The 13859-nt window shown below is 40.3% G+C and overlaps 1 protein-coding gene across 1 annotated transcript in view; it reads right to left on the bottom strand.

Moving 5' to 3' along the window:
- The window catches only part of RASGRF2 (Ras protein specific guanine nucleotide releasing factor 2), a 251066-nt gene that overhangs the window by 96804 nt on the left and 140403 nt on the right, over nt 1–13859 (bottom strand). The window contains exons 14-16 of the mRNA XM_059418164.1: nt 12256–12504; nt 11219–11607; nt 3661–3786 (exon numbers count right to left, since the gene is read on the bottom strand). Of these exons, the coding sequence (XP_059274147.1) occupies nt 3661–3786; nt 11219–11607; nt 12256–12504 (764 nt within the window). The remainder of the gene's footprint in view (nt 1–3660; nt 3787–11218; nt 11608–12255; nt 12505–13859) is intronic.

Genomic DNA, 13859 nt, shown 5'->3' with positions numbered 1-13859 from the left:
TATAGTATTCTTGGCTGCATATTTTTCTCATTTAGTGCCAGTCCTTTCTGGACTGCCAAGTCTCTGTGGATAGGTCTGCTGCCAAACTAATATTTCTAGCAATCTAATATTTCTACTGTTATAGGTTACAGACCTTTTGTCCAAAACTGCTTTCAGAATTTTCTCTGAGAATTGTAAGTTTTACTATTAGATGACAGAGTGTGGACCTATTTTTATTGGTTTTGAGGGGCATTCTCTGTGCCTCCTGGATTTTGATGCCTATTTCCTTTCCCAAATTAGGAAAGTTCTCTGCTATAATTTGCTCCAATATACCTTCTGCTCCCTTCTCTCTTTCTTCTTTTGGGATCCCAGTTATTCTAATATTGTTTCATCTTATGGGGTATCACTTATCTCTTGACTTCTCCCCTCATGATCCAGTAGTTATCTCTCTTTTTCTCAGCTTCTTTATTCTCCATCATTTGGTCTTCTATATCACTAATTCTCTCTTTTGCCTCATTTATTCTAGCAGTTAGTTTCCATTTTTTATTGTTCCTCATTAATAGCTGTTTTGATTTCAACTTGGCTGGATTTTAGTTCTTTTATTCCTCGAGAAAGGGATTTTTCTAGTATCTTCTATGCTTTTTTCAAGCTCAGCTAGTATCTTTATAATTGTCATTCTGAACTATGGTTCCAACATCTTATTCATGTCCATATTGATTAGGTCTCTGGCAGTTGGTACTGCCTCTTGTTCTTTTTTTTTTTTTTTTGAGGTGTGTTTTTCCATTTTGTCATTTTTTTCCAGAGAAGAACAGATCAATGAGAGAACAAAGTGCTAAAAGGGTAACAATGACCCCAGAAAAATATACACTAAACAAATCAAAAGAGACAAAACTGGGGGGGGGGGTGCGGAGAAAGGAAAATAAATAAGTAGAAAGAAAAGGAAAAAAAGAATATGATCAGGCTGGTGAATAGAAAACAGCCACACACTAGATTTTGGGTGTATTTTGGTCTGTTAGCAGAAATGGTCTCCCAAAATTTTAAAGAAAGAAAAACTTTTATATATATATATAAAAATAAGGGTAAATATGATGAAGGGTGACTGTAAAGATGAAAATTAAAAAAGATTTTTGAAAAGCAATAGATAAAACAAGAAGTTGGTTGAAAAAGGGAAGAAAAAAATTTAAAAAATTAAAAAGGAGAGAATGTGATCAGGCGGGAGGCTATAACAAAGTAATACACTAGATTGAGGGTATATTTTAGTCTGTTAGAAGAAACTTTATCTTGAAATTTTAAAGAAAGAAAAATAAATATATATACAAAAATAAGGTTAAATACAATGAAGGGAAAGAATATGACTATGAAAATGATAATTTAATACAATTTCAAAAAAAGAATTGATAAGAGTAAGATGTTGGTTAAAATAGGAAAGAATTTTTTTTTTTTTAAATGAGAAAAGAAGAAAATTTTAAAAATTAACTTCAGGGGCGCCTGGGTGGCTCAGTGGGTTAAAGCCTCTGCCTTCAGCTCAAGTCATGATCCCAGGGTCCTGGGATCGAGCCCCGCATCGGGCTGTCCGCTCCGCTGAGAGCCTGCTTCCTCCTCTCTCTCTTTCTACCGGCCTCTCTGCCTACTTGTGATCTCTGTCTGTCAAATAAATAAATAAAATCTTTAAAAAAAAAATTAACTTCAAAAACCTAAAGAATCATGGGGAAATAGCCATGAATTCCATGTATTGTATTCCCCTAGCACTGGTGTTTTACAGTTCTCATTGATCAGTAAACTTGGTCTTGGCTGGATGTTCTTGCTGATCTTCTGGGGGAGGGGCCTGTTTCAGTGATTCTCAAATGTCTTTGCCTGAGGTGGAACTGTACCACCCTTGCCAGGGGCCAAGTAACCTGCTCGGTTCCCTCTCCGGAGCTTTTGTTCCCTGAAAGCTTTTCAGAAGCTTTAGAGGAGGAGAATGAAAATGGCGGCCCCTCAATCTCTGGTCCCTGAGGAGCTGAGAGCTCGGGGCCCCACTCCTCAGTGCACCGTCAGAGAAAAGCAGTAAATCCTTCCTCTCTTCCTGGTCTCCAGCCACACTCTGTGCTCACCCAGACTGTGACCAAGCGTTTCTATCTCTGGCACATGACCCTGTTTGGAGTCTCTAAACCCAGAAGATTCCTGTGCTGCACTCCCATGCCACTGTTCCCAGGGGAGGAAGGTGAGTCTCCCCAGATCTGTCACTTACGGGGTCCCTGCTCAAAGTGTGGTCTGACTGTGCCTCGGATCACAGTTTAAGGTAACTCTCAGCTAAGAGCCCCCTCCTTGGCTCCATCTCTGCAGCCAGCTTCTGATCTCTGATACCTGGGAGCTCTGCCGCACTCTGGCACCCGCGGTCTTTCTGTGACCCCAAGGTACCTGAGACCACCCTGTGCCCGAGACAGCTCCACCCCCGCTTAGCCTCTGGAGTGACGTCCCTCAGTGGTGCAGACTTCTAAAAGTTCTGTTTTTGTGCTCTGGTGCTATACTGCTTGCCGGAGCTGGCTGACAGAGGCTCCCTCGCCGCCGGGATCTATCTTCTCAAATATCACTTCAGATTCACTTCTCCACAAGTCCTACCTTCCAGTAGGTGGAAAAGTGGATGCTTTTCTGTTCATATAATTGCTGCTCTTCTTTTCTTAGATCTCCTGTTGAGTTTGTAGGTATTCAGAATCGTTGGTAACTATCTAGTTGAATTCCTGGGACCACATAAAATTTAGGTCTCCTACTCCTCCATCATCTTGTTCCTCCCAGTCCCCAGTGAGTCTTCTGACAACAGCCTGACCAGGTTAGCTTCTCTTGGAGCTGACTGCAAGACAACAACTTCTACCACTTGGCCAAGGCTACAAATGAATGGCCATGTGGAGCCTTTTGCCAAACTCTTCTACTTAAAGCAGGTTTATGAAAGTCTAAAAAGCTTTACCTTTAACTTGGATTACTTCAGGGAGTTTGGTTTCATAACTGAATAGTTTTCTCTTGTAGCTTAAAATAACTTGAGGAGAAAAAAACGAAACAATTCACAACCAAGCGTTGTGTTTTTGTTTTTGATTAGTAAAGAAGAATATAAGGATTAACAATACATCTGTTTAATTTGTTTTTAAATATTTCTAGGGTTTAAAAAATGTTTAAAGTTTATAATTCATAATGGAAAATCATCTGAATGCATACCCTAATGGCAAGCCACTTTAAAAATGTTTCAAAAAACCACTGTTATTTGGATTTTTTTGTTTGAACAATGGGAAGATAAAAGATTTCTACCTTTCACTCTGACGGTTTTTCCTCCAATTAGAGCACATTTCATATGTTCTATAACAAATTATGGGTTATGCTTTATAAGATTTCTAACTATAGAAAATACACCAGTTTTTTGCCACATGAGCAATAATAATTCTTCAAACAGCCATCCTTTAAGAACAAGCTTCTTGATTCCTGTTATTCCACAGAGTGCCGGGCAGTGATGGGGCAAGGTCAGTATTAGTTACACTAATGACATATTCTCTAATCATTTATTTCTCCACTACTTGACAGTCACATTGTTTCCTTCCAACTAATTTTTGTAACTGAGATTAAAAAATATTTGGGGAATGCAACAGGCAAAAGAAAGATTTGGAAGCTAGAAACTAACTTTTGCGTTTATATTTTCGCGTCTCCTGAGCTTACCTACAGGCTGACGATAGCGGAGGTGCTGTGGAGTGGAGGGTGATCGGCAAGGTGAAAGGTCCGTGCTGTCTGCCACTGGGGAACTTTCCACTCCTGCTCGGTCCACCGGTGCAGACTCTAGGACGGCTGTTTGGAAACATCGGGAATTTGAACAACCAGGCCATGAATTCAAGATGTTCTTGTCAGTAGTATATACAGAAACACAAAGGTCTATTATGGATAACTGACTTCCAGACTAGTCTACATTTTTAAAGGGCTTTAATATGAAATCAAGTCATTCCTCCTAGCAGAGTGCTAATGTCACTAAATCTCAGTGCAGCGTCTTCTTTATCCCTGTCTCACTGACCCTGCTAAGCCTGGCTAACTGTACCCAGTCCTTTCTGCCCAACACAACAGCAGATGTTCAAAAGAACAGGGGATGTGCTATGGGTTCCCTACCCGCCAGAAGAGTAGGGCAAGAAGAACACTCCCAGATTGTAAATCAGACTGGGATCAAAATTGGGACTTCACTAATTCTTAAGCCAACTGAAGTTTGAATCTCTATCAGTGTGCCCCCCCCCCCCAACAAGAAGCTCTGGGGACTCCTAAGGGTCTAGAGCTTCCCTGACCAACATGGTAGCATTAGCCAAATGTGACTAGATAAATTTAAATGAAAACTAACTGAAGTTAAATTACTATTTCAGCTCCTTACTTGCACTAGCCATATTTCAAGTGTTCAGTACCAAGTGTGGCTGGTGGTTACAGTACAGGATGACAGAGACAGAGAGCATTTCCAGCCTCCCAGAGAGTTCTGTTGGACAGCCCTGATCTAAAGCTACAGATCAGCAGGAGGCAAGTGGAAATTTTTAGAATGAGCCATGGGGAAAGCTTGAGATTGTCTGAGCCTTTTCATTCCAGCTAAGGTCTCATGAATAAAAGACACATCACTCTAGGGTCACCTTAGGCTACTACTGACGACGTTTCTGTGCCACTTGTGCTGGCTTATTAACCAGCTAAAACAACAACCCTGCGTACGTTCTTTCATAGAAAAAAAAAATTCATAATTTCCACCAATCCTCTTGTATTTCTTTTTTCCTTGGGCTTTTCACTAACAACTCTGTCTCCTCCACTAACTTTCCATGACCCCTGTCAGCAGGACTGCTCTCAGCCCTGCTCCCTTTGTCATTTCATTCAAGATTTCACTCAATAAACCCTTCCAAAAATACCTAATGACTTCTTGCATGTGATTTACTTCCTTGCAAATAGGGCCACGGACATGATCCGGCTCTTCCGCAACACAAAGGGGCCAGGGAAGGGAATCGGTTAGTCTCTTTCCCTGAATGACATAATTACAGTTAAAGCTGGCAGTGATGCAGGATACAGACAAAAAAATTCATGCTTAGCTGTTAGTTTTATTATTTTCTAAATAACTCCCTCAAAATTCTGTAATGGAAGGCATCTGCTCTGCAAGAGCAAGCAGAATATCAAATACACGTGTCCTTGGGCTGATTCAACCATTCAATCCTCTGAGGCAAATGAAAAAATCATTTCATCAGCAATTACACTAAACCCGAAAAACTTCCCAGTGAGAGAGATGGTCAGGCCTTGAATATCCCCTGAAAGAACAGGAAAGCAAAGAATAACACTGTAAGCAAACAGAGGCAGCTACAGAGAGAAGAAACCCTGCCAGCAGGGTAGGGGACAAGCAGCATTTCCTTCTGGCATGTTCGCTTTCAATCAAGTTCCATGCAAACAGCTTTGCTTTCAGGACGAGTAGGCAAATGTGGGCTCAAAACAAATGCTAAAATTGGGAGCACTTTCAGCCCACAGGCAGGCAATTTTCAAGCTAAGAACATAGAAACAGACACCGGTGATGCAGGCTATGCAGCAACACTTAGGCTGGCTTGTACAGCAGGGACCCGAGGGCACGTTGGCAGGTGTGGTGAGAGATCCCAATACAGGCAGCGGCCCTGTGCCTTCCCTTGCTTGCCTGCCCACTGGCTGGATTTTTGTGGAGAGCTCACCATTGGGTGGGCATACGGAAGTGAGCTGGGCTAAATGTGCACTTCTAAGGAAAATCCAGGGTGGAAGAAGGTGGGACCTGCCTGCTAGGAAGAAAGGAGGGCCTAATGAATAAAACAAGCCTGGGGCAGATAGGGGAGACCAGGGAGATTGGATGGGGTCAGGGAATTAAGGGTCTTTCTTTTCCCTCCAAGTTCATCTTTTTGCTCACTCGGTGAGATAGCTCCTGTTTCTCTTCCTCCTATTTATGTCATTTGAAGTTTTCTTGCCAGGAAATATTGCAAGCCTGGCATTAGCAGTGCAGTGGCAATAAAACGGGACAAAGGTGACTAGCATTTTTCACATGGTGTGCCCTGAAACTGTCTAGCAGGTCAACAGTGAGAGAAACCTCTGGCCTCAGGAGGGACCTAATGGAGGAAGCCGGTATTACATAATGAGGTTGTACAGAGTTGTATCCTGAAGTGAAAAGCCAAAAATGTATAAACTGTTGGCATAGAATTCTTATTCAAGTTTGCCAACTGTTTTAAGTGTTAACATTATGCAAAGCACATGCAAACATCTTTCAAATTAAAGACAGATCAGTGTCTCCCTTTTCTTTGCCAATTAGAATTTTCAAGACTAGACAACAGAGTTAACACAGCAGCACTCTTGGCTCCTACAGACATCATGTATACACATACACACAGAACCTGTCAGACTGATGCTGAAGAAAAGTGCTTTATCCATGACTTTCTTAGGCCTATTCATGACCAGTATTACCCATTTACCAATGCAAAATAAAAGAAAAATTTATGATTCCTGTTTCACCTCTTCAGAAAAATGCCACAGAGCTCCCCAGTCTCCAGTGTTAATTCTGAGCATTCTACTCACAGCACTTCCTTTATGAATTCATGGGATAAATTGTTCTCAAATCCCAGTAGGAAGAAAAGATATGCCTGTACACCAATATCTTCTTAGGTTTCATATGAATCACAGAATTGATTATTTTCAGAACCCAAATCAGGGCGGCTCTAGGAACTACAGAAGACCACACAGTGTTGTGTTCACTGTTCACTACTCATACCCTTGGCCTCATACAGTTTTTCTCCATTACCTGATTTCCTTATTCATTTTACTTTTAATCCAGCTGTTCCATGTTCCTGTTTGAACTACCATCTTAACTACTTGTTAGGAACAAATAGAAACAGGATGGCAAGTAAATACATTAAAAATAATCAGAAAACAGCTACAGAAAGGGAAAAGAAATAAAGATGTAAAGGGGATGGAGAACCATCTATCATGCTAATGCACATCAAAAGAAAGCCAGAGCACCCATATTTATATCAAACTAGATTTTAAATCAAAGACTGTAACAAGAGATGAAGAAGGGCATTATCATAATTAAGGGGTCTGTCCATTAAAAAGACCTAACAATTGTAAATATTTATGCCCCCAACTTGGGAACACCTAAATATATGAATCAATGAATAACAAATATAAAGAAACACATTGATAACAATACAATAATAGTAGGGGATTTTAACACCCTACCTATAGCAATGAATAGGTCATCTCAGCAAAAGATCAACAAGGTAACAATGGCTTTGAACAACACACTGGACCAGATGGATTTAACAGATATAGTCAGAGCATTTCATCCTAAAGCAGCAGAATAGACATTCTTTTTGAGTGCACATGGGACATTCTCCCAAATAGATCACACACTGGGTCACAAATCAGCCCTCAACACATACAAAAAGATTGAGATTGTAGCATGCATATTTTCAATCACAACAATGAAACTTGAAGTCAACCACAACAAAAAAATTTGGAAAGATCACAAATACATGGAGGTTAAAGAACATCTTAGTAAAGAATGAATGGGATAACCAGGACATTAAAGAATAAATGAAAAAGGTACATGGAAGCAAATGAAAATAAAAACATAACAGTCCCAAACCTTTGAGATATAGCAAATGCAGTCCTACCTCAAAAAGCTAGAAAAGTCTTAAATACACAGCCTAACTTTACCCCTGAAGGAGCTAGAAAAAGAACAGAAAATAAAACATAAAGCCAGTAGAAGAAGGGAAATAATAAAGATTAGAGAAGAAATAAATGATACAGAACTAAAGGGGGAAGAAAAACTGTAGAACAGATTAACAAAACTAAGAACTGGTTCTTTGAAAGTATCAATAAAATTAATTAATCTCTAACCAGACTTATCAAAAAAAAATGAGAAAGGACCCAAATAAATAAAATCAGGAAAGAAAGAAGAGAGGTCACAACAAATGCCACAGAAATACAAATAATTATAAGAGAATATTATGAAAAATTATATGCCAGCAAACTAGGCAATCTGGAAGAAATGGACAAATTCCTAGAGACATATAAACTAGCAAAACTGAAACAGGAAGAAATATAAAACCTAAACAGACCCAAAACCAGTAAAGAAATTGAATCAATAATCAAAAATCTCCCAACAGACAAGAGTCCAGGGCCAGATGGCTTCTCTAGAGAATTCTACCAGACATTTAAAGAGTTAATAACTATTCTTCTCAAACTGTTCCAAAAAATGGAAATGGAAAGAAAACCTTCAAATTCATTCTACAAGTCCAGCATTGCCTTGATTCCAAAATCAGACAAAGACCCTACAAAAAGGAGAATTACAGGTCAATATCCATGAAGAACACAGATGCAAAAATTCTCAACAAGATACTAGCAAATTGAATCCAATGGTACATTAAAAGAATTATTCACTTCGATCAAGTGGGATTTATTTTTGGGCTGAAGGGTGGTTCAATATTCACAAATCAATCAAAGTGATACACCACATTAATAAAAGAAAGGATAAGAACCATATGATCTCTCAGTAGAGGCAGAAAATGTATTTGACAAAATACAGCACCCATTCTTGATAAAAACTTTCAATGAAGTAGGTATAGATGGAACATATCTTAACATCATATAGGCCATATATGAAAGACCCACAGCTAATATCTTCCTCAACAGGAAAAAAACAGAGCTTTTTCCTCTTCAGTTAGGAAAAAGACAGGTATGTTCACTCTCACCATTACTATTTAACATAGTACTAGAAGTCTTAACCTCAGCAATCAGACAACAAAAAGAAATAATAAGCACTCAAATCAGCAAGGAAAAGGTCAAACTTTCACTATTAGCAGACATGATAGTCTACATAGAAGACCCAAAACAGCCTACCAAAACATTGCTAGAACTGATACATAAATTCACCAAAGTCGCAGGATATAAAATCAATGTACAGGGACACCTGGGTGGCTCAGTTGGTTAAGTGTGCAACTCTCAACAACCCAGAGAACATGACCTGAGCTGAGAAACTAAGAGTTGGATGTTCAACCAACTGAGCCACACAGGTGCCCCTGAGAACCCAATATTTTCACCACACCATTATTCATAGGTTTTCTCCATCTTTGGCTGCCAGTCATAAATGATTAATGCTGACACATGACAAGCTCTCCAGTTGTCAAGAGCTGTGACCACAATGATTGCACATCAGTCCAACATCTGCACCAACCAGTCTCTAGCAGACTTTGTCAGTGTCCTTTGGAGCTTAATCCAGTTCTTTCTCTCTCTCTCTCTTTTTTTTTTTTTTTTTTTTTTGGTCTCCCTGAGTCTAACTTGAACCAGGGGGAATAGCTACTGATTCCTACCAGTAGCCACACCTCCATCCCAGATAGTAGGGCAAACAGGTTTTATATGACATTAGACCATTACTACATACTCTGGGCTTGGGTGTTGAAGACCAGAACCAGGGAACTTGGTGAGCAATGTCAAAATCTGCAACAAGTTAAGAGGAAGAATTAGCCATGATGGGCAATGGGCAGCTTGACTGAGGACCTCTAGAACCATGACATGAGTTCAGACCAACCTCAAAGCCATGAATGTCTGACACTAACATGCTTACTCTTAAAACTCTCCTAACTCAAAATAACACAAGAATCCAGACTTAGACCCAGACTTCTATTCATTACACTCCAATTAAAGGAGGGAACAGATCTTCCCATATTCTGGGAAATTTCTGTGTTTCCCAGGGCACCCTGCCCCATGGGGGAGGTCTGTGATAAGCTTCCCTAAGTCACTCTTTCCACAGAGGTTCCCAGGCTGATGCTGGATGGAACACCAAATGTACTTGTCAGCTTGCATGCTGCCTCATTATTCCTGAGAATCCATCACGATTCTACTACAGCTTGTTGTTCTAATGATTTTTTAATTATCTTCCTCCTTTCCTCCTCCTTAGTTGCTAACTTGTCAATTTAAGGCATTTCTTGTTTAAAAGGGTGCTACTTTTGATGATGGCAACCATCCAGTTAAAATTCCATTAAGTTCTTCAGCCAGGAGGCTTATTTTTAAATTATGTGAAGCTAGACGCTTCAACAGGTAGAGAAGCAAGGTTCTCTGCTTCTATCTAGGTGATTGCCCTTGGAATTTGGACACTTTGATTGAATACCCAATATTTTTTATGTCATCAATAAATAAATCAGTTATCATACAGCAAAAAAAAAAAAAAAAGCTCTTTGCTAATTTTGCTATGAAACCTTTTTATTTTCACCACAGAAACATTATTAAAGCAACAAAAGTCACCTCCTATAACCCCTACTCTGTACTGAGCTGCAAAAGGCAAGTTAGACAGGACACAAGATCCTTGCTTAGTTAATGGAATGTTTTGTTTGATTCACTCATTTAACAAAAATTAACCACCTGCCAGGCACTAGCCAAGGCACAGAGAGTACAGAGATGAACAAGACAGACAATGTTGCTGATCTTATGGAACTTACACGTCCAGGCAAGAGGAACAACTAGTACAAAGGCCCTGAGGCAGAAATGTCTGAGCTATTTCTGAGATTAAAAATGCAATCCCTATCACAGCATCTATTAGGCAGGGTGAGGGGCATGATGGAAACAGGGGCTAGAAAGATAGACAAGATCTAAGTCTCATGGTATCTTAAGGTCTTGTGAGGGAAAACAGATTTTAATCTAAGTGCCACAGAAAATCAGAGAATTTAATCAGGAAAACATAATCTAATTCATCTTTTTTTTAAAAAAACATTTTGGCTTTATGGACAATGAACACCATCTCGAATTTCATTTTTCCCCCCTCTATCTCTGTTGTAATATGAAGCACTGCCTCGGTAACCAAACTGAAGAAGCCATCTTAATGCTTCCAGGCTGGGTCATCCTCATCAGGCGAGTATCATTACCCAACCAAGCCTTAACCAAAGTATCAAGTATCATTACCCAACCAGCCTTAACCAAATCCCATGAAGAACCTTCCAGTAATACCGTTCAGATAATGCTGTTCTTCCATACACAGCTGACTACAATTAGACTTTTACTGTAGAAGACCCCAGGACAGCTAACTTTGCCCTCCTTTGCACATAGGCTAGAGTGACCTACAGGCACTGCCCCTTCTAACTAGCCATTGTATTCATTCTACTTTCAACAGAGGAGTAGGAAAGCTGTAAAGAAAGGGATCTAGGGTTCCAGAAGGAATGGTGGGGAAGCAGGTGGCCAGCAAACACAGGGTGTGGCAGGTGGATAATACCTCTTTGAATACTTCGTTTTAGCTTGTTACACAGATCCATGCGGGGGTTATCTAGAGACTCCTCTATAGATCCCGGGCTTTGTTCTGGAGAAGGAAGGCCTCTGCTGAGATCCAATGGTACTTTGCCAGGGTGCGGTGGTGGGGAGGCAGCAGGGCTGTGGGTGGTGGTAGGACTGCTGGATGCTGAGCAGGTGGTCAGGTCCAAAGCTCCTATCCTTGAGTTCAACGGAGAAGTCAAGGACAGCTTTCTGGCCCTCACTGGGGAGGACGTCCTGGACACAGCCAGTGGTGGTGGGGAAGAGAATTTGCGACACAAGCGTGGGGATTTGCCATCCACCAAATGTTCACCTCTATTGTTCTGGCTGGTAGCAAAAAACAATTCTAATGACCTAAAAATAAGAGCAGAAGCTATTGACAGATGATAGCCAAGTAAAGACTATTCCCCTGATTATCATTCAGAACATGCTCCCTACATTAAAAGGCCACAATATCATCACACTTTCGTTGCTGAATTTCCTTCATTTTAATGTTACCTATATACCACACATTTGCTGAAGGAATACAGACAATTTTCAGGCCTTGTCTAATCCCTTGCTTACTCGACTGTGACCCAAAGACCAGTAGCATTGGTATCTCTGGGGAGCCTGTCAGAAATGCAGAACTCAGGCTCCACTCCAGATATGCTAAATCACAGTCTGCAATTTAACAAGACCCCTGGGTGATTCTTAATATACGTTCAAGTTTGAAAAGCACAACTGTTAAAAAAAAAAAAAAAGAAAGAAAGAAAGAAAGAAAGCCTAAGACAATAGTTAGCTTCCAAATAATCACGGAGGAAGCAATGAGTTGGGGACTCTAGAGTTCTCAACTTCTTCCATGGGAACCATCTGTGAACTCTACCCCCCACCCCTCTACAGGCAGGCCAAGTTCCCAGGTGAACCAATCCTGTAGGAGCAGCTCTACTGAATGTCTGCTCAGCTGCATGGAGACTCAGGCACCAGGGGGGGCCAACTTCCATGACAGGCAAGTCTAGAGCCTACCTGACAGGGATGGAGGTAAAAGGCCTCTTGTATATATCGGAAAGTTTTGCCAGCACCACAGCTGCCGTAGTGAAAATACGATACGTGTGCAGAAAGGTGTTGAGGAAATCAATACTAAGAAATCGCAAGTCTGTCAGCCGCTCCAGGAGGCGCTCCACACTGGCATAGCGGATCTGGGGCACTTTGCAGGAGTTGAGGGTTTTACTGAAGCAAATGTCAGTGTCATCTTTATGAAGACGGGCATCAGACCTACACACAAAGCAGGAACATGAGAACAATACCGGGGCATGGCTTCCTCTCCACCACTGAGTATTTCAGTATTCAGAGACACAAACTTGCATGAGAACTTCCCATCATATTTGATAAAAGATGTTGAAATGACTTATTACACGCAAGAAGGCAGGGTTATAAAAACAACATCTACATTATTATAATTTAGGAAGGTCAGAATTAATTGTGAAGAAGGTAAGAATAATTCATTTCACTCTGTGGATTCCTTCTGTAGGGGAAGAAAATTATTTTCCCTCTACCTTTCTGAGTTCTTGGATGAGACTCTTAGAAGACAGGTTAGGAAGAGAAAAACAAACAGAAGTTTATTAACATGCATACCTCAGGTACACATGGGAGATACCCAGGGAAAAATAAGAAACTCCCAGAGGTAGCTTAGAATTCAGGCTTAAATACCATCTTAAGAGGGAAAATGGGTGGGAGGTGAGGTGGGTAGGCCTCTTAGAGAAGAAAGAGGAATGGACCCTTAGGAGACTAGATAGGAGGTATGATAATTTGGGACAGCTCGTTTGGGTGAGGGGTTGAATTCTAGTCTTTTCCCGTACAATAAATTCAATCCTCCCTGGTTGATGAAATTCTCAGGGAGGGGATTTATGACGTCTGAGTGCCTTTTGGAGGATCTGTCTTTAGGCAAATAAAAGGAGTTCAGAGAGCGTTTCTCCCTGCATTTGCTGTTTTTCAAGTGCTTATAGTTCAATCAATATGCCTAAGTAGCATGTTTGGGGTGGGACATTTCTGCTGTCCTGCACTTCTCTCTGTCTAGTTCAATCGTTTTATTAGAGAAAAGAAACCAAATGTCCTCTTTAGGAGGGCCATTGCTTATGCCCTTAAATCAGCATGTCAGAAGTATGCTTAATAAGTAATGGGTGATGTTTTTCTCACAGATGGGTAGAGGGGAGAGGGAGCTACAGATATCCCTGCTGTATCTGTGGTTATTTTTTCCCTCACTTCTAATTTTGTGCAATTGTTCCCCCACCCCATCTTTTTTTTTTTTTAAACTATTTTAACTAAACTGACCAAGAGGTTATGTTATTAGGTATTTTTTTTCCCTTTAGAGCTGGCTCTTTGAACAATTCTACGGTTCTTCTATATTTTAACATATTTGTTTCTGTACTTGTCTTATTTTCTTCCCACACTTTCTTACAGTTTGTCATTCTTTTTCTAACTTCTTCAACTGAATGCTTAATTCACTTCATTCTTCCTGGCTCATTAATGAGTTTAAGTCTGTTTTATTAGTACAGTTTAATCCACAAATTGTGTGAAATGTTATGTCTTCATTATTTTGCAATACTTTATAGTGTTTGAAATATCTTCAT

This window comes from Mustela nigripes, chromosome 12, assembly GCF_022355385.1.
Source record: "Mustela nigripes isolate SB6536 chromosome 12, MUSNIG.SB6536, whole genome shotgun sequence".
In the NCBI taxonomy this organism is placed as follows: Eukaryota; Metazoa; Chordata; class Mammalia; order Carnivora; family Mustelidae; genus Mustela; species Mustela nigripes.
This window is presented reverse-complemented; position numbering and strand designations above follow the sequence as displayed.